Source organism: Chrysemys picta, chromosome 16 (assembly GCF_011386835.1).
Source record: "Chrysemys picta bellii isolate R12L10 chromosome 16, ASM1138683v2, whole genome shotgun sequence".
Lineage (NCBI taxonomy): Eukaryota > Metazoa > Chordata > Testudines > Emydidae > Chrysemys > Chrysemys picta.
The window spans coordinates 16527929-16546801 of record NC_088806.1 but is presented as its reverse complement, the minus strand read 5'-3'; the positions used below and the strand labels follow the sequence as shown (position 1 = coordinate 16546801).

The following is an 18873-nucleotide window of genomic DNA, read 5'->3' as shown; positions in this document are numbered from 1 at the left end:
ATTGGATCCTTCTGATCCTGCGCTGCCCCCGCTGCTGGGCTAAAAATACTGATGGAAATCTGCCACCCACCTTCTCAGCATGTTCTCTCGGTGGCCTTTGCAGTGGTCAGGCTCAGGTGGGCCGATCCCAGGCCATGGGGTTCTGTTCTCTGGGGATGAGGGGCACAGGCAGTGTGGTTGGAGGAGTTTGCACCTTTCCAAGCGCATGAGCTGAGGGGGGTGCTGCAGCTCCCCACTCCCACAGCCATTGGGGGCTCCAGGTTTCTTAGTGAGCTTCCCGTCCTGCCTGCCCTCGCCCACTGTCCCACCAGAGTCCTGATCCCCCATCCCAGCTCCCAATTGCCCTGCTGGTAACTGGGACACACGCTGCCTTTCTCCATAACAGCTGGTGGGACTCTGCCTGTGGCCAGGGCGTTCTCTGTTAGTAGAGCCACTAGCTCTGCTGCCCTCCACATCCCAGCAGTGGGACTTGCAAGGGGCTGCCAGTCTGCTGGGGCCTCCTCTATTGCAGCTGGCTCCCCTCTCCCCGGGGGTGGCGGGGTGTGTCTCAGCCACGCAGACTCAGCGGCCAGCTGTGCATCGGGCCTGGTTGGAAGGTTTTATTCACAGTAATGGGGTAAAACGTTTAATTCTTAAAAAGGCCCATTTATGTTCTGTGGACATTGGTAGGGACCCTATGGGAGCCCTGGGCGACTGGCACCAGCCCAGTCCAACCCCAGCCTTTGGGGAGGGTGGGCAGCTGCCTGCCCAGAGCTGGTCACCTGAGCAGGAATCGCTTTGCTCCTGGACTGACCATTCGATCCAATCTGGGGATATGATTATTAATCAACAGAAAAACCTGGGTGTTTCCCGCAGGAAGGACGTTGATTGGCTGCTGCCAGGTCTCCACTAGGGGTAATATAACTCCGGCTGGTGTTTGAGGTGTGCCATACTCTGCACACTGCCCGGGCTCTCACTCGCTCAGCACACCGTGCCACTTCCGCCTCCGCTTGAAGGAGAGAAAACGAAGGATGAACAAGATGCTGGTTCCTGTTTTCACAGCCCTGCTGTACTTCGCAACGGGTAAGTCCCCAAACGAAACTGACCAATTCGTCCCCAAAGGGGCCAGATTCTCGGCTTCATCGGGGAGCTGGCCCATCGACGTCAGTGGAGCTAGCTAGGATGATGTACAGCAGCAAAGGAGCTGGCCTTTGTTGGTTAGGGAGGGGATTCACCCACTGTAGTGTAAGAGCAGCCTGTGTTCTGCATTAGTGACAGATGCCTTGGCAAAGCCAGGCTGGCCTAGGGAAGGACCTGCGGAGGGACAGATAACATCAGCAGTGTTCTGAAGCCAATACAGGGAAATGGACGGGTTCGTAAGACTGAGACAGGGCTGTTGAGTTCTGCAAACCAGCGACATGCCTCCCAAACATGGCCAAATACAGCAGGGCCATGAGCTTGTTAGAAACGTCTCTGGCAGTCGCTAAGTCGAGCTGTGCTGAATCCAGGCAGTTGGCAGAGACAGACCTAGCCCCTTTGTTTCACAAGTGAGGGGGATTTTGAGCTGACCTGAGCAGTGAATGTTGCCAGTACTTTTCTCCAAGACAAAGAAGTGTGTGACATGTATTGCAAAATGGTGAGCAGAAGCCAGTGCCAATCACTTACGTGAGTCACTCTGTGATTTTCACATTATATTAAATTTTTAATAAAATTATAGGGGTAGGAAAGATTATATGCTGCCACAGGGATTGCGGAATAGAGAGATCTGACTGGCTGCTGACCTCCTTGAGATTCATGCTGAATGGGTTTTTTTCCCCCCACGCACTTGAAAATATTCACTAACTCTTTCATAAGCAGCACAGAAAAACTGGAATGGGTCTTCAGATTGGTTTGATTCACCCTCCACATAGAAATCACACTGTTGGAAATATTTTAACTACTAGATTAATAAATTAAAAACTCATTGTAACTGAAAGGATCAGAGAGAGAGGTATTTTCCTATTTCCTCCCAATTTACTTTGTGTTTCTAAGCCCTCTGTTAAGTCAGTTACAGTATTTCCTGGGTATAGTCAATTAGTCAGTTTCCACACCTGTTTCTTTGGGTCCTGGGACAACAAAAGAGGAAGGAAAAAGCTTTACAAACACAGCGATGTACCTTTTAAAAATCTGAAAAGCCACTAGAACAATTGTGGTGAATTCATAAGTCAATTATTTAGAGAGTCAGAGGCAGAGCTAGTGTGTGTATCCTGATGAGTTTCTATTTCATGGGCTTGGCTTGGTCAGCTCCCCATGCCGATTCACACTCAGCCTTTCTATAACACAGGGACACGAGAGCTCCCTGTCACCACGCTCCTGATCAGACGGGTGACTCTATTTCCCTGCCCATCTCCGGTGGCCCTCTGCGCCCGGCGAGTTGTGTCATTCTCTTCTCTCTCCTGTCACGCAGCGGGCGCCCTCCTGTGCCACGTGTGTGTCAGACAGCAGCCGAACAAGACGTGTATTGCAGGGAAAAGCATGTGCAAGGCAGCTCCGGGGGAATCCTGCTACCTCCAGACACTCCTCCTGGGTAGGTGCGGGTGGCAGGCACGCCCCCCCCCCGCTCCCCGGGCTGGTGTTTTCAGTGAACACAGATGCCCCATCTCTGGGGCTCAAGGTTTTGGAGGGCAGCAAGTTCAGCCGCTGGGAGGGTGGGGACTAGGAGGGTCTCTGCTGGGCCTGGAGTGACCCATGGCTGCCAAGCTGGCAGGACACTGGGGAGCTCGGAAGGGAGCCATGTTCATCCCTTAGTCCAGAACAGTGACTGTGACTGTAGGGAAGGGCAGGGGTTGGGGAGTCCCCGAGGACAGAGAATGGGACCAGCAGGTCTCTTCCCCTGGAGCAGTGGGAAGGGAATGGCGGGGGGTGACAGAGGAGACATGGTTCCTGGCTATCGACAGACGGGGGGGCAGCTCAGTTGGTGATGCTCTGGCTGGGGGGCCGGACCAGACACTGGATTCCTCTGGCACAGTCCTAGGGAGGAGGCGTCTGTCCCTGCCGCCCAGCCCTGGGGACTCATGGCTCTCTCTCTTTTTCCAGGGAACTTCCCTCTCTATGCACAGCAGGGCTGCTTCAGAGATTGCCAGGACCAAGTCGGAGGCACGTTCATCCATCACGACTTCCGCTGCTGCACTGAAGACTTCTGCAATGCCTAGGGGCCATGGACGCCGCCTCCCTTCCCACTCACTTGGGGGCAGCTGCACTTCTGGAGGAAGTCCACGTTCTCCCCTCCCCCGTCCCTCCTGGTTTCTCTCCTGGTTTCCCCAGTCTGATGAAAAACCCACCAGAATCCAAGACCTGCTGTGGCCCATGCCTGCCCTCTCCTGTCCTCTGGCCCCTCCCCTTCCCATGGCCCCCTCCCCTTTCACCCCTGTCCTGCCTGCCTGCCCCCTCCCCGTGTCTCGCTGGCCCAGGCCCAGCACTATGACTCCCTTGGATATTGGATTTGTTGTGGTGCTGTGGGTTAAGGTGACCCCCCCCAGCTATCGTTCAGAGCCCCTACCCCCCTGAGAGCATTAAGGGGCCCCTTTCCCCTGGCAGGGCTCTGAACAGGGTAGGCAGTTTGCCAGTGGGGAAGGCTCCAGTGCCCTCCCTTGGTGTTTGAGGGATGGGGCACCGTGCCTGCCAACCAGACAGCCCCGCTCAATCCCCTCTGCATCCGCCAGGCTCCCACGAATGCCTGGAGCCAGCCCTGAGCCTGGGGCCTGTGTAACCCACACCCCTCAGGGCAGTGCTCCGTGTCCCTCGGGCAGTGGCTGGGAGTCCAGCAGTACCAGTTCGGTCCCAACAGCCCAGCCAGGGCCAGCATATCGTCCACCATTCCCGAGGACTGAGGGTGGGACTGCTGTTAAGATACTTTGTGGGGCAGGAGTTTTACCTCCTTAGAATTCGTTAATTACTGATTTCCCCAAATTCATTCTGTTGTCTGCCTCCCCTTTTCCCCTACCCTAATAAAGTTCTCTTTGTTTTAACCCCTGGACTCGGTCCTGGTGCATGGGGAAGAATTGCCCACCAAAGGTGCTCAGGGACGGGTACATCATTTCATTGGTTTCTGGTGAGGGGATCAAGTCGGTGTCAGCTAAGGAAGGAACCCCGAGAACGTTGAACCCAGACCTTTTGCTGCCATCACTGGGGCCTAAGAGTTCCACTTAGACCCGCCCTACCAAGGGGAAGAACTTGGGTGAATTCCCCAGGGCCAGGCACTCTGCTTTACCTACCAGAGGGAGATGTCCTAGCAGAACCTCTGCCATTTTTGGACACGTAGGGGTGGTGATAGAAGCTACTGTCCTAAATATGGGTCTGAAAATACATTGTCCCCTGACTGTGTATGAAGAAACGAAGGCCCTGAGAGCTCTGTGACAATCAGAGGGTTTATTGCGCAAGGAAAGAAACGAGCAGAATATGACAAAGAGGGAGATAAGCGCAGGTGTTTCATCAGCAGAATCTCAGCTGCAAATACAGCAAGCCAGGATCCCACCCTGGGCATGGCAGGGAGGCAGCGGTTCAGAGTGTGTGGGGGCTGAATGGAATGGTGGGATCTGTACAGAGTGACCCCATTCCAGGATCACTCAGAGATCAGGACTGCCCCAGGCACAGTGGGGTTTGGATCATGGCAGGGAGACGGGCAGGACTCATTTCCGAGGGCAGGGGGAGCTCCGGGGGACCAGCCAGGCAGGGAGCTGGGCACGCTGCAGAGGAGGAAATCCCTGAGTGCCCTGCTGTCCTGGTTCCTGTCCCAGGCATGGCTCTGCCAACTAGTTGCCGGGGGAAGAACCTGGTATCGACCCTCTTACAGCCTGTCTGGAGCTGAGAGCTGTGGGTTGTGCTGTGTTTGCTCTGTCTCAGGTGTCTGCACTGAGCAGACACCAGGCTCAGGGTGTCACTGGGGCCCAGTGTACAGGGAAACATGGAGGGAGAATTGAGTGGGTCCCCCTGGTTGGCATGCAAGGTGTCCCCTCTGCACTGTAGCCTCCCAAGCTGGCAAACTGCCTGCCCTGCACAGAGCGATGTCTGGGGAAGGGTGGGGGGGCCCTTAATATTCTCACGGGGCAGCGGCAACTCTGAAACGACAGCTGTGGGGGATACAGGCACCTTCAACTACGGAACAGCAGCAAAGCACCAGTTTGGGTGCTGGACCTGGGACAGCAAGATGGGAGGAGGGCAGCCAGGCAAGGGGAGAGGCCAAGGGGAAGCAGGGCGTGGCCAGGGGGAGTGGGGCGGGGCCAGAGATTAGAGTTCATTTCCTAATTTAAATATCATTTGTAGCTAACAGGAGCGTGTGATTGAGGATGACACCAGGGGATGGTCTTGGGTCCTGCTGGATTTTACATGAGGCGAGGGGCGTGAGAGACTAACCCAGAGCCAGGGGTGGGGTGAAGGGAGCTCCTGCCAGCCCTGAACACCAGTCTCCCCTTAGGCATAATCGGAGAATTTGGGGAAGGGGTTGTGGATGTTGCAGAAGTCCCCATCTGTGCAGCACTGGGTGGTGTCCTTGTAGTAGTCTTCAGGGATCTCTGTATCCTCGCAGATGGATGTGCAGCCCCGCTCCACACGATTGATAAAGCCCGCTGCAGAGGGAAAGAGAGACAAGAGCCAGGTGCCAGAGACAGGCCCCTCCTCCCAGCTGAGCTGCCCTCCCCTCTGTCCAGGACTCCTCTGTCTCCCCTGCCACTCTCTTCCCACTGCTCCAGGGGAAGAAACCTGCTGGTCCCTCTCTCTGTCCTCAGAGGACACCCACCTCTGCCTGTCCCAGTGTCACAGGGTCTGTCTACACTGCAGTCAGAGCCGTGACTGAAGCGCTGTAGACTGGCCGGAGCTAGCGGTGATCTAGCGAGCTCCAGTAACAACAGCAGGGCAGCTACGTCAGCACAGGTCGTACGAGCCCCCCCGGGACTCCGGGTGCATACGCCCGTGGCTAGCTGCGCTGTCACCCCTGATGCCACAGCTTCCCTGCTAGTGTTAGTCAAGCTAGCTAGATGACCGCTAGCTCTGGCCTGTCTACAGTGCTTCAGTCACGCCTCGGATTGCTCTGTCGCCATCCCCGTAGTCACCGTCCTTGATTAAGGGACGAATGTGGCACCCACCTAGCGAGCAGCAGCAAATCTCAGAGCCAGGTCGACAGACTATGGCACTAAAAATAGCTGTGTAGATGCTCCAGCTGAGGGTTGGGCTGTGAGGCCCTCCCCAGCACCGCTGCTAGCTTGGCCACAAGGGGTCACGCTAGAGTAAGGTGTTCTTCCCTCACATCCTGGCAGCTCCTAAATTGCATTCTGAGGGGCCCTTGGCCTCCCAGACTCACCTATAGTGATTTTACGGGTAAAGCAGGATTCTCCCCGCGCGGCTGTGCAGGTGTGTTTGCCTAGCATACAGCTGCCATCCTGTAGCATCATGAAACAGCCGTTGCACTGGAGAGCTGCAGCTGTGGGAGAGGAGAGAGAAGAGAGAGTAGGAAACAAGCAGCCGGGCCCAGACTGGTGACCGGACAAAGACACCAAAACAGCTTCCCGGCCGCGTGGAACCAGCCATGCCCCTCCCCCACATTGGTGGATGGCTTTCCAGGGGCAGCTCTGTCCCTCCGCCAGAGCACAGGCTGCCCTTGAGCTAGAATACTTGGTTGTAATTGAATTGCCCTCGGTAAAGACCTCAGCTGACTGGTCTGGCACCAGCTGAGGCTCTGACCCATCAGGTGGAAATCTCCCCTCGTTGGGTTTTGTTTCGGGACTTACCCGTTGCTAAGCAGAGCAGGACTGGCAAACCCAGAGCCAGCATCTTGTTCATCTTTGGCTTTCTCTCTGCCGAGCCGAGGGGGGAGCAGTGCGGTCGTGTCAGGCCAGTGAGGAGCGGAACAGGGCCTGCAAACCTGGTGCACTGGCTCCCAGGGGGAGGACAGAGAGGGATTTATACCCCCGGGGACTGGAGTAATTACTAATTACAATCTAATGGTCACGGTGCCGCCCAGAGCAGAACGTTCCCTGCCCAGGTGAGCGGCTCTGGCAGGCGACTCCCCAGCTCTGCCTCCCCCACAGGGGCATTTTGCCAAAGGCACAAGCGGGAGGGAAGTGGCAAAGTGCCACGGCTGCTGGGAATGAGGGGTGAGACCTGTTCCTGAGCCACTGTGGAGCTCTCGATTGGCCTGTTGGGTTCTATTTTATTAAGAAAAAAATCAGATCAGTTATTACAATGGTAAAAGAATGTCCTGGGGTGAAGCATGCACTTGTCACAAATAACCAGTTCTTTTTCAGGTAGCTGGTTACAGTTAAGTGAGAAGGTGCAATTGATGGAGGACACAGAGACTTTATGAGCTTGAGTTGGTGCAGACAAATATATCTGAAGTAATAGAAACATCAATGTACATAATTATAAGTAAGGTGGTGCCTGCTTTGTTCATACTTACAAGTATTTCATTGTGGGGACTTACAACCTCCTGGACCATTAGAAACAAAGATGGAAGAGAGTGTAAGTGGAGCCCACCGCAGGAGGAGAGTACAGGGCCAAGCTTTCTATCCATTGTCTGGAGCCCCCATAGGGTCTAGAACCCAGGTCTGTAGAGCTAATAGGTAGGTAGCATCACCAGGCTGTTACCCAGGCTATAGCCAGTTTGCTTGCCACTTCCAATGATCTGCTATGGACGCAGCCTATGGGAAGTTCCATCTCAAGGGTTTGACAGACAGCAGCCTCAAGGCTCCTGATTGGCTGTCTACTCTATATAAACCTAAGGGGCAGTCCTGTAGCTGCCATGACCCGTTCCTGCTCTTTGCTCCTGAAGTTCAGGCTTTGACCTCAGCTTGATTTGGATTTTGCCTCCTGACTTGGATTGACCCTGGCCTGGAGCCTGACTATGAACTCCTCTGCTACTTCCAACCTCAGGTTTGCCCCTGCTCTGACCTTTGGCCCTGACTGCCCTTGTTGGGATCCTGACAGGCTGTCCCATGTCATCCCCTGGTGCCCCAACAACAGACTGGATAAACACATTTTTATACACCTTTTCCTATTTCACCCTCTCATGTCTGGGACCATATTTGATAAGGTTTCAGCCCTGCCCATGTATGGTGGTACCATAGTTCAACTTCCAACCACCAATGCAAGCACTTGCGTCAATGAATGTCCCAATAGTTTTGATACGTCAATGCAGATAGCTCCATTGTTAACTTATTGCAAAAGTACCCATCTGCTTGTTTGTGGTTTACGCGTATATCACAAAATGCATTGCTAACCTATCACAAGATGCATATTGCTAAACTTCATAACCTTTGCTTAAGCACATAATACTTACTCCAGTTAGGCCTCACTCTAAGCCCTTAATGCTTAAAACCTATAGCTAAGCCTATTTTTAATACATGTGTTTTGGTTCTTCTACTGGCTGTTACAGTTGCGATAATAACATTCATTGTTATTTCTTTATGCATGCTTAGCAAATAGATTGTGTTTTACTCAAAACCAAGATCAGGCCAAGGTCAATGGTCAACAGATGCAATTCTGTGAAGCAAATAAATATATTCCCAAATATGCCGCCTGCCCGTCCAGCCAGCCGCCCATCCACACGCACAGAGTGTTGATGTCATAGACTTTAGTGAGGCATTTCACTTGGTGCCAAGCGGCATTTTGATTAAGAGGCAACTACAATACAAAATCAACATGGCACATATTACATGGGTTAAAAACTGGCTAAATGATAGGTCTCTAAATGTAATTTGTAAATGGGGAATCATCGTCGAATGGGTGTGTTTCTAGTGAGGTCCTGCAGGGACTGGTTCTTGGCCCTACTACACTACGTCACACTTTTATCAGTGTCCTGGCAGAAAGTATGAAATCATTCCTGATGAAGTTTGCAGAAGTTCCAAAAGCTGGAGGAGTGGTAAGTAATGAAGAGGCCAGATCGCTGAGACAAAGCAATCAAGATCACGTGTGTTACGGTTACCAGGCAAACTGCACCTTAGACCCTTTTTGCCCCTCTTGAGTGCACCCCTCAGGTAACAGGCCGGGCTTCCCCTCTGGGCAGAACCTCTGGGTCCAACAACTCTTAGAGTGGGTCTTTGGGTTACAGCCCCCTTTTTTACCAACCATATTAAATCGGCAGGCCCAACTGGGTTGAGCATTTTCAAGCCCTTCCCCCCCCCCCCGCCCCCGGAGCCTGTGACCAGCAACGGATTAAAATGACTCAGAAAAAGCATCTTCAAAACAAAGCATTATTTAATCTGTCACCCAAAGGTATGTAACCCTTCTGCCCATCTAAGTTGGCAGCAACAAGGGCCGGGTTCTGTATCTAGGGGTTCCGTTTCAATAACGCAATGCAAAACCGGCTCGAGCCCCCACCCAGTGACCTGGGACAATTACATACCACCCCCTGGGCACCTCTAAGAGGCAATACTTCCCCTCTCGCAAGCACGGAGTCTGAGTGTAACAGAAAATGTTTAATAACATGAGGTAAACAACATCAGCATTAAATGGAAAAAACACCACAACTAGAGTTTTTAGACCAAACCATGAGCGAAGACCCACCCCAGCAAATTGGGCCGTGTCCTCTCCCATTGGTTCTTGAAACCAGCGACCCAAGAATCACCAAAGTCCCAAAAGTCCACCAATCCCAAAGTCTCTTGGGTCCAGCAACCCAAGAATCACAAAAGTCCCAAAAGTCCGACAACCCCCCAAAGTCTCTGTCCATGATCAGTGCAGCCCCAGAGTTCAAAGGGGGGGGTGAGCAGGGTGTTAAGGGGCACCTTACGTGATCCGAGGCCAACCGGCTGCTTCTCCGTGGGGTTCCACTGCAGCCTTCACCACAAACTGCTCCACTCCACCCGCAGTCCCACGAACTGCTCTGGCAGCTGCTCCGCTCCGCTCCGCTCCGCTCCCCGACCTGTGAGCCGCGCTGCTCCGCTCCGCTCACCGACCTGTGAGCCGCTCCGCTCCGCTCACCGACCTGTGAGCTGCGCCGCTCCGCTCACCGATCTGTGAGCCGCTCCGCTCCGCTCCGCTCCAGCCGTCCCTTGGGCCGCTCCCACAAGGCTCTGCTCTGCTAGCTGCTCCTCCAGCCGCTCCGCTCACCGACCTGTGAGCCGCTCCGCTCCGCTCACCCCCGCTAAGCTAAGTTAGCTTAGCAATATAGCTTCAGGCTCCCCCACTAGTTAACACAGCCTCAGTGATCTCAGCTCTTAAATAGCTTTAGCTCTTTTGTGATTTCAGCTCTTAGTGATTTCAGCTAGTAGTAGGGGAGCCCCAGTGCTGGTGCACTATTGGCCCAAAGTGAACTCAGCTCAGCAGTCTGTAACTAGACTCCTAAGGGAATCAAAGTTAGCTCTGACATTCAACATTGGAGAGAGGAGGTAGTGCAATTGGTGTTTCAACCCCCTCTGGAAGGGGGCCACACCATCAGGTACAAATACCTGTCCCCATCCTCTCTCAATTCATTGGGTTTTGTAACCCATGCCCCTTGACAAGCAAATGCTACTTAGGTAATGGTGAATGACTCACTCAGTCCTTCTGTCATACAACAGTTCCACTGGCCTTGATTCACAGAATCAGGGTAACAAAACTTTATTCTTCCTGCCCCAATAACAGAGAAACTGGGGATCCCACACCAGCCAAAGTAACCACTTTGAGTTGCTGTGGTTTCATGCCAGGCGAGTGGGTGTGCCTATGCAAACAAGATCAGCCCCTGGAGTTCTTTTCCACCCTCGCCATAATTCACCACCAGATGTCAGGGTAGAGCTCATCCTGACTCTGCTTACAGGTACATAGCTCTCAGAGCAAGGAGGGTAAAACCAGAACGTTCTCTGCTCGTATTTCCCATTACCTCCACCGTAATCTTTCTTCGCAATCACTTTTGTTTGCAGTGTTGTCGCTGTGTTGGTCCCAGGATATTAGAGAGACAAAGTGGGTGAGGTAAGATCTTTTATTGGACCAACTTCTGTTGGTGAAAGAGACAAGCTTTTGTATTGTATTGAAGCAAGCTCTCTAGGGGTATTGGGGTGGCTCCACTGATTACTCCTGAGGGAAGAGAGGAGAGGCTGAGGGAACTGGGATTGTTTAGTCTGCAGAAGAGAAGAGTGAGGGGAGAGTTGATAGCTGCTTTCAACTATCTGAAAGGGGGGTTCCAAAGAGGTTGGATCTAGACTGTTCTCAGTGGTAGCAGATGACAGAACAAGGAGTAATGGTCTCAAGTTGAGTGGGGGAGGTTTAGGTTGGATATTAGAAAAAACTTTTTCAGTAGGAGGGTGGTGATGGGTTACCTAGGGAGGTGGTGGAATCTCCTTCCTTAGAGGTTTTTAAGGTCAGGCTTGACAAAGCCCTGGCTGGGATGATTTAGTTGGGGTTGGTCCTGCTTTGAGCAGGGGGTTGGACCAAATGACCAGCTGAGCTCCCTTCCAACCCTGATATTCTAGGATTCATTCTGCACCAAAAAATTAAAAATTCTGTGCCCTGGGTGCAGCTAGTTGGAAGTCAGTGGCATGGGGATCTGGATGTGGGGGCTCGGGGTGGTGCGGGGAGGTGGGGCTCATCAGAATGGGGGTTTGAGTGCAGGGAGCTCAGTGGGTGGTGGTCTGGGTGCAGGGTTGGGGGGGTCTGAAAGCAGGGGGCTCCAGATGCAGGGGTTGAGGTTCAGTGGGGTGGGGTTTGGGTATGGAGGGCTTGGGGGGGGTACGGGGTGAGGCTTGGCAGGGGTGTCTGGGATGGGAGGTCCAGATGCATGGGGGAGCAAGACACACTCCCCACAGCTGTGTCTGTACAGCTCCCGGTACAGTGACCCCTCCCCCCACAGGTGAAGAGCGATGTGGGGAGGAAGCAGGGGAGGATGCTGAGCTTCCTGCAGCTGGGGGAGGTTTCTGGGGGTGGGTCTGACACAGCACCAGCCACTACTTGCAGGGGAAGAGGAAGTCCTGTCCTCTCCTGCCTCCAGCCCAGCCAGGACTAGCAGCTGATCCTGGCTCAGGATAGGAGCCACTGGCTGGGATGTCCCCAGCCCCACAGAGATTTATGTCTCCTTCGGGTGCTCCAGTTGCCTGAAACGATGTACCTGTGCAGCTAGGGAGTGGTGCGTGACTGCTCTTGCAGCTCCACTTTCCTTCCCTGTCAAAGTCATTTTTCTGCAGGGAAGCAAAGAAATCTGTGGGGGACATGAATTCTGCGCACACGCAGTGGCATAGAATTTCCCCAGGAGTAACTGATGTACTGCTCTGGGGGGTCCTTGTTTGGCAAAGGCAGTTTTTAGTGTGTATCCTAGACTTTCTCCTCCTTTCTACCATATTCTGTGGTATCTGAGTGCCTGGTGGTAGATAACAGATTTCTTGGTGTTTGGGGTGATTATTGGATCTGTGAAAGTATGTGTGGTGATATATGGGTTTCTTGTACATAGTTGTCTGTAGGACACTACAATCAGCTTGAATAGAATCCAGAAGCTGATACAGGTGCAGGAGTGCTCTAGAGAGAGTTTGATGGATGGGTGGTGGTGGTTGAAGTTGTAGTGGAAATATATGAGGAAGTTTAGGTCATCTGTCCAGAGGATGAAAATATCACGATGTGTCTCAGGTATATCATTGGTTTCATGGTGCATTTGTCCAGTGATATACCTGTTTATAAGACCTACTACAACAATCTGTAATCCACTAACTCCATCTTTTGTCTTGTGACTGCAGGGGTGTTAATGGGTCACTTCACCTTGAATGGTCCCTTAGAATATGTGTTAACTACTTATGTTAAACAATCTGTTCCATATTGTATTTAGCTGGGATGTTCTGTGTACCTTTCCCAGACCTGAAGAACTCTGCTTAGCTCGAAAGCTTGTCTGTCACCACCAGAGTCCCTCACTTACCATGTCTCTTTGCAATCATTTGTAAGTTCCTGTCAACCCAGCTAACCCTCACCTCTGGAGGTGAGAAGAAGGCTGTCCTGCTGGCAGCATGCGCTCTCTCTCTCTCTCTCTCTCTCTCTCTCTCTCTCTCTCTCTCTCTCTCTCTCTCTCTCTCTCACTTGGACTGGGTATCCGTCTTAGGGCTTGTCTACAGTTTTCAGGGGTCTGTGCTGAGCAGACACCAGGCTCACGGTGTTGCTGGGGTCCAGTGTACAGGGAAGCATGGAGGACGGAGGGGGAATTGAGTGGGTCCCACTGGTTGCCATGCAAGTTGTCCCCTCTGCACTGTAGCCTCTGAAGCTGGCAAACTGCCCACCCTGCACAGAGCAAGGTCTGGGGAGAGGGGCCTCCCTTAACAGTGCCCTAGACCAAATGGCCCCTAGGGAAGAACCTGTTCAGTGCTCCCCTCCCTTTGTTAAACTTTTGAATCCCTTATTTTTTTATTGCATTTATAGCCCATTTCATGACTTTGATGCACGATTTGCATGTGTGATTTATCCCTGGCATAGAAGCCGATAAATTTGCACGCTAGGATCTGTATTTATTCATGTCCTATATAAGCAAATTAAAAACAAATGATTTGCTCTAAGTGTATAGAAACTTTTTAATTTTAAGAATAACTGAAATATACTGACATCAAGAAATGGAACTGTGCACCAACACTGGGTGGTCCAGTATTAAATAGTGTTACAGCCTTAGGATGTTAACCCTAGTCTTTTAGTTAAAATTTGCCCCCTGCTGCAAACTAGATTGCAATTGAGCTTTTCGCTTCCTGTACTGAGCTCCTGAAGGCTTCTTTGGGGGCATCTTTTATTTTCTAGGTGGGAAAACAGACAGTATTAGGGAAAGCAAAAGTCTGTGTTCCGCAATCTTAGAAAGTCATCAAACATTACATGTTAAGCATGGCAAAAGAAGTAACAGTATTTCTTTTATCCTGTTGCGTAGATAGAGGTTCGATAGCTATCTCTGGCATCTCATTAAATATGTCCTTTATTAGTCGCTACTTACACTCTTCAAGTCTTAAAACACAAGTACACTTTCACAATTACACAACAAAGCAAGGTTCCCAATATCGCAGCTGGGCTCTTGCTTCGCTTCAGTTTGTTCTTATATCTCACTGAGTGGCAATGCCCCTCCCCTTATATACCCACGAGAGCATGGCTGACAACGTTCTAGGAAGTTCGTGGAGAGTGTCGTTCTCAAAGTCTGGAAAGTTCCATGAGATTCTACAAAGATCCAGAACATTCTAGGACAGTGGTTCTCAACCTCCAGCTTGCGGGCTGCTTGCGATCCAATCAACACAGAGCTGCAGCCCATGTGACATCCTCAGGGCCATAACACGTATGTGGCCCACAATAGGTTGGAACCACTGTTCTAGGAGGTTAATGCAAAATGAATCACATACGGAATACCTGAAACATGTTACTTCAAACATTCTACTTTCCATTTCGTTGCTAACAATAAAAACAGTCCCCCAAGCCCGGTGACCCCAAAGCCTGGCACCGCAGGTGGTCACCTTGGTCACCTGCTCCTAAATCCAGTCCTGCCCCCTTAATACTCTCACGGGGCAGCAGCAGAGGCTCTGAAATGACAGCTGGGGGGAGTGTGTCACCCTGATACGGGCACCTTCAACTATGGAACAGCAGCAAAGCACCAGAGAGTTTGGGTGCTGGGCCTGGGGCAGCAAGATGGGAGGCGGGCAGCCAAGCAGGGGAGGGGCCGGGGCGAAGCAGGGCGGGGCCAGTGAGCAGAGCTCATTTCCTAATTTAATTATAGTTAATTGATGTCAGGAGTGTGATATTGAGGGTGACGCCAGGGGACGGTCTTGGTTCCTGCCAGGTTTTCAATGAGGAAAGGCGAGTTGGGGAATAACCCAGAACCAGGCCTGGGGCGAAGGGCAAATGTGACTTTCTTGCCGCCCCAGGACCCCACCCTCCCCTTAATCCTCCTTGGGGGCTTGGGGCCAGGGGTTGTGTATGTTGCAGAAGGCTCTGTCCGTGCAGCACTGGGTGATCTCCTTGTAGTCGTAGTTGTTGAGCACTAGGTCGTCGCAGATCACAGTGCAGCCCCGCTCCACCCGCAGGATCTCGTTCCCTACAGAGGGAAAGAGACCTGAGCCCCCAGGGCTGGGTGCCAGGGCCAGACCCCTCCTCCCAGTGACAGGGCCAGGGGAATCCACCAACTGAGTTGCCCTCCCCTCTGTTGACTCCCAGCAGCCGGGGCTCCTCTGTCACCCCACTTCCTGTAGCTCAGGACCCTTCTCTGTCCTTAGAGGACTCCCCCACCCCTCCCCATGCCCCAGTGTCCCAGTCATCTTCATGGACTAAGGGTCTGGCTACAATTCAGGCAGGACATTCCCCTCGCTCTGATCCAGCGAGTGCACTAAGAATAGAGGGTAGCCATGCCAGAGCGAGCAGCAGGTGAGGCCAGCCTCCCCGAGTAAGTGGCCATCCAAGACACTAGGCATGTAGACTTGGGGAGTGGGGGGGGCTAGCCCCTCATGTCTCACGCTGCTGTGGCTACAGTCAGAGCTAGCATGGGGATGTCTCCCCCGAGCTGCAACGTCTCTCCCCCCCCGCCTTAGGGCAGACGTACCCTAAAGGATGAACACAGTTCCCCAGTGCCACAGCCGGCGTGGCCAGAAGAAGTCACTCTAGGGTAAGGCAATCACTTCTCCCCTCCCAGCACTAACTGCCCCAGAGATGGGGCATCTTTTGCTCACTGGACTGCACAGAAGTGCAGTCTGCACTGGTGTCTAGTGCCCTGGGCAGGATCGAACTGGGGCAGCTGGCCCCTCCCACCGCTCGCTCCGGTTACACGTCTGCTGTCAGTGTGCTAGCTGGAGCAGAGCGATGGGTGTATCTCCTCGAGCTGGACATTTCCCCTCCCGCCCTGGCCTCGACGTGCCCTCAGTCACTCTCACTCACCAGCGGTGATTTTGCGGGTGAAGCAGGATTCATCTGGAGATGCCGTGCAGGTGTATTGGCCTATCTTACAGCTGCCGTCCTGTAACAGCTTGAAACAGCCGTTGCACTGGAGAGGATCCGCTGTGAAGAGGCGAGAAAACGGAGAGTAGGCAACGAGCAGCCACGGATCGGCCATGCTCCGTGCACAGGCGCGTTCCCCATCCCCAGGAACCATCCAACCCCAACGGCTGTCCTGCTCCGGTTCATTTCATCCGACCCTCTGTGGCAGGTCACTGCTAGGCCAGTCTGGCTTTCCAGGGGCGGCGGTTCTGTCCCTCCACCAGAGCACAGGCTGCCCTTGAGCTAGAATAGTTGGTTATCATTGAATTGCCCTCGGTAAAGAACTGTGGACTGGCACCAGCTGAGGCTCTGCCCCATCAGGGGTGGAAATCTCCCCTTGTTGGGTTTTGTTTCGGGACTTACCCGTTGCCAAGCAGAGCAGGGCTGGCAAACCCAGAGCCAGCATCTTGTTCATCTTTAGTTTTCTCTCTGCCGAGCTGAGGGGGGAGCCGTGTGGTCGTGTCAGGCGAGTGAGGAGCGGCACAGGGGCTGCAAACCTGGTGCACTGGCTCCCGGGGGAGGACTGAGCCATATTTATATCCCCGGGGACTGGGATAATTACTAATTACAATCTAATGGTCACCGTGCAGCCCGGAGCAGAACGTTCCCTGCCCAGGTGAGCGGCTCTGGCAGGCGACTCCCCAGCCCTGCCTCCCCCAAAGGCACAAGCGTGTGTGTGTGGGGAAGTGGCAAAATGCCACGGCTGCTGGGAATGAGGGGTGAGACCTGTTTCTGTGTCACTGTGGAGATCTCAGTTGGCCTGTTGGTTCTGTGTGTGTGTGTGTGTGAGAGAGAGAGAGAGATTCTGTGCAGCTAATAAATGTGTTCCCAAAACTGCACGCTCACAGGCTCGCACGCGTCTGCATCCATGAGTGTTTGCCCTCACCAGCCCCATTGCTCACCCGCAAGCAGAGAGCCATGCCCTGTACCAAAGGGACTTTTATGGGAGTTAGGAGGAAGGAAATTGCAGCCCCTAACATTACAGGTGGAAGCAGAGGAGAACCAGAGAGGGGACCCCCTAACTCGACGACACAAAGGAAGATGCCAGGATGGCCCTGCCCAGATAGTATTCACAAAACATGGCTGTAAGAGCAGGTCCTGACCTTCACGACGCCCCTTCCCTCGGTAGCTCTCCTCTGGGCGCACATGCCCCCCAGACCGGCCACAGTCTGGGTTTCATGTGACGCTCTGGCATTTGGCAGGTGCGCCATGGGGCTCAGGGGAAATGGACTAGGGATTTGCACAGTCTTTTCACCGGGCTCTGTAGCACTAGGGCTTGTGCGCTGTGCTGCACGCTACCGGGCCACGCGTGCGAGTCCCAGCAATTCCCCAGAGTGCTCTTAATCTTTCTCTGCCTGTGTCCCCCACCTCATCTAGAAATCAGACCTACCTGGCCCCATTCCTGGAGTGTCTGAGCGCCTGAGGTTTTAATGTATTTATCCGGAGTGTCCCCCTGTGAACTAGCACCGAGCTGCTTGCCCCATTTTATGGGCAGGGAACGGAGGCACCGAGAGCCTAGATGACTGCCCAGGCGCACATGGGACATCTGTGGCAGAGCAGGGAACAAAACCCAGCTCTTTCCCATCCTAGGGTAGTGCCCTGCTCAGCCTTCTGAACTAGCAGAATCAACTATCGTCCCCCCATTTGATAGCGTATGTAATGGAGAAGCTGCACAGGGTCATTCGATGCAAAGCTAGGACAGGAATCCAGGCTTCGAATGCAGCAGTCCAAAGCCTCGTTCTCATTGGCTGTCAGGCACCCTATTAGCTCGTTGTGTCATTTCCATGCGATGCTGTGACGAATGTGAGAATTCTCAGTAGCGTTTCGATGAGCCAGCGGGCGGGCTCTGTACCAATCCTCTTGGCAGGGCTACCCAGTGGGTACAGAAGGGTTAAAGTGCTGCTCCCGGGCAGGAGAGCAGAGAGATTGCCTGAACCCTGGACACCTAACAGTGGAAACTCCAGCAGGCAGGCCAATCGTGTGAATCCAACATGGCTCTACTGGAGGAGGGCCATGGAGGAGAGGTGTCAGGCGTCCAGCTCTCACCTGGAACTGACAGTCAGAGTAAGCCAGGATGGACTGTACAGCAGCTTGGCTAGGTGGAGCCCTGGCATTGGCCGGTCTGGGCCGTCTGGGCTAGCCTAAGGATTTCCTGTTGACTAATAAACCTCCTGTGTTTGGAAAAGGCTGAAATACTTGCTGAGGAGCATTGATCCCTAGAGAGGGTGACCGGGCGTCTACCTCCATTGGACTTGTTGGGCAGAGCTCAGAGTGAGAAGCTGGAGCCCAGAGGCTTGGTCTTGGAGGCGTTGAGGCCATGAGGAAGAGTGGACCCCTTGGGGGTCTGGCACGCTGAAGGGGAACCCCCAACGGACTGGTTAAAGGCTGGGGCATAGCACAGCTCTGGTGGAAGTTGGCAGCTCTGGTGTCTGAGAGCCTGGCTCCAGGCACCTCTGCTTTACTGGTGCAATAAACAGAGGCCGTATACCATAGAGACAGCAAAGTCATCAGTGGGGACCCAAAACTCCTGTACTGAACACACTAATCCCTGCAACCCCAGTTAACAGGGGGCCTCTAACAGTGAGTCGGTCGGTAGCAGGCTCTCATTAATCCTGGAAAGCTAAGCTGGTATAAGCAGGAAGGGTCTCTAGTTAGGCAGAGATGCCTGCATGAGCGTCACGCAGAGAACTGACACTGTGATCCACACTTGTGTGGTGCTGCAGACTCCATGTAGCGTGGTGCTGGCCTGGCTGGAACAAGCACCTACGTTCCCTTTGCAGCGCGTAATGACAGATGCGGGTGAGTGGATTCCAGTGCTCGTTGTTCTGGTCTGGGAGGCTGATGTTAGGCTTCCCCCGTGTACCTTTCGCCATTCCTACCCCTAGCCCGGGCATGTGCCCCTGGCAAACAGCGATGTTGCCAAGGTTGGCATTGAGAGTTCGCGTTAGCCTGGGCTGTAGGGTGTCTGTGCTGGCAAGGGGAGGGATG

The 18873-nt window shown here is 53.4% G+C and overlaps 3 protein-coding genes across 3 annotated transcripts; 1 reads left to right on the top strand and 2 right to left on the bottom strand.

The window, feature by feature from the left end:
* The first annotated feature begins 907 nt into the window (after nt 1-907).
* LOC103306301 (protein PIP-1-like) lies at nt 908-3986 on the top strand. Its single transcript, XM_008171082.4, has 3 exons — nt 908-1062; nt 2426-2545; nt 3055-3986. The coding sequence occupies exons 1-3, from the start codon at nt 1011-1013 to the stop codon at nt 3168-3170; spliced, it is 288 nt and encodes a 95-aa protein (XP_008169304.2). The 5' UTR covers nt 908-1010; the 3' UTR covers nt 3171-3986.
* Nucleotides 3987-4371: 385 nt separating this feature from the next.
* Nucleotides 4372-6896, bottom strand: LOC101943764 (prostate stem cell antigen). Its single transcript, XM_005294729.3, has 3 exons — nt 6741-6896; nt 6314-6433; nt 4372-5582 (listed from the first exon to the last, which is right to left on the bottom strand). Exons 1-3 carry the CDS (start codon nt 6790-6792, stop codon nt 5428-5430), a joined length of 327 nt encoding a protein of 108 aa, XP_005294786.2. The 5' UTR covers nt 6793-6896; the 3' UTR covers nt 4372-5427.
* A 6549-nt stretch (nt 6897-13445) lies between these two features.
* Nucleotides 13446-16393, bottom strand: LOC135976062 (secreted protein of Ly-6 domain 1-like). The gene is made up of 3 exons (XM_065570441.1): nt 16249-16393; nt 15787-15906; nt 13446-14953 (listed from the first exon to the last, which is right to left on the bottom strand). The coding sequence occupies exons 1-3, from the start codon at nt 16298-16300 to the stop codon at nt 14799-14801; spliced, it is 327 nt and encodes a 108-aa protein (XP_065426513.1). The 5' UTR covers nt 16301-16393; the 3' UTR covers nt 13446-14798.
* Between the last annotated feature and the right edge of the window lie 2480 nt (nt 16394-18873).

Coding starts and splice junctions, on each gene's coding strand:
- LOC103306301 (XM_008171082.4), top strand. CDS start 1,011: ATGAACAAGATGCTGGTTCCTGTTTTCACAGCCCTGCTGTACTTCGCA. Junction 1,063..2,425: donor CCTGCTGTACTTCGCAACGG/GTAAGTCCCCAA, acceptor CCTGTCACGCAG/CGGGCGCCCTCCTGTGCCAC. Junction 2,546..3,054: donor CCTCCAGACACTCCTCCTGG/GTAGGTGCGGGT, acceptor CTCTTTTTCCAG/GGAACTTCCCTCTCTATGCA.
- LOC101943764 (XM_005294729.3), bottom strand. CDS start 6,792: ATGAACAAGATGCTGGCTCTGGGTTTGCCAGTCCTGCTCTGCTTAGCA. Junction 6,434..6,740: donor CCTGCTCTGCTTAGCAACGG/GTAAGTCCCGAA, acceptor CCTCTCCCACAG/CTGCAGCTCTCCAGTGCAAC. Junction 5,583..6,313: donor TACCCGTAAAATCACTATAG/GTGAGTCTGGGA, acceptor TTCCCTCTGCAG/CGGGCTTTATCAATCGTGTG.
- LOC135976062 (XM_065570441.1), bottom strand. CDS start 16,300: ATGAACAAGATGCTGGCTCTGGGTTTGCCAGCCCTGCTCTGCTTGGCA. Junction 15,907..16,248: donor CCTGCTCTGCTTGGCAACGG/GTAAGTCCCGAA, acceptor GCCTCTTCACAG/CGGATCCTCTCCAGTGCAAC. Junction 14,954..15,786: donor CACCCGCAAAATCACCGCTG/GTGAGTGAGAGT, acceptor TTCCCTCTGTAG/GGAACGAGATCCTGCGGGTG.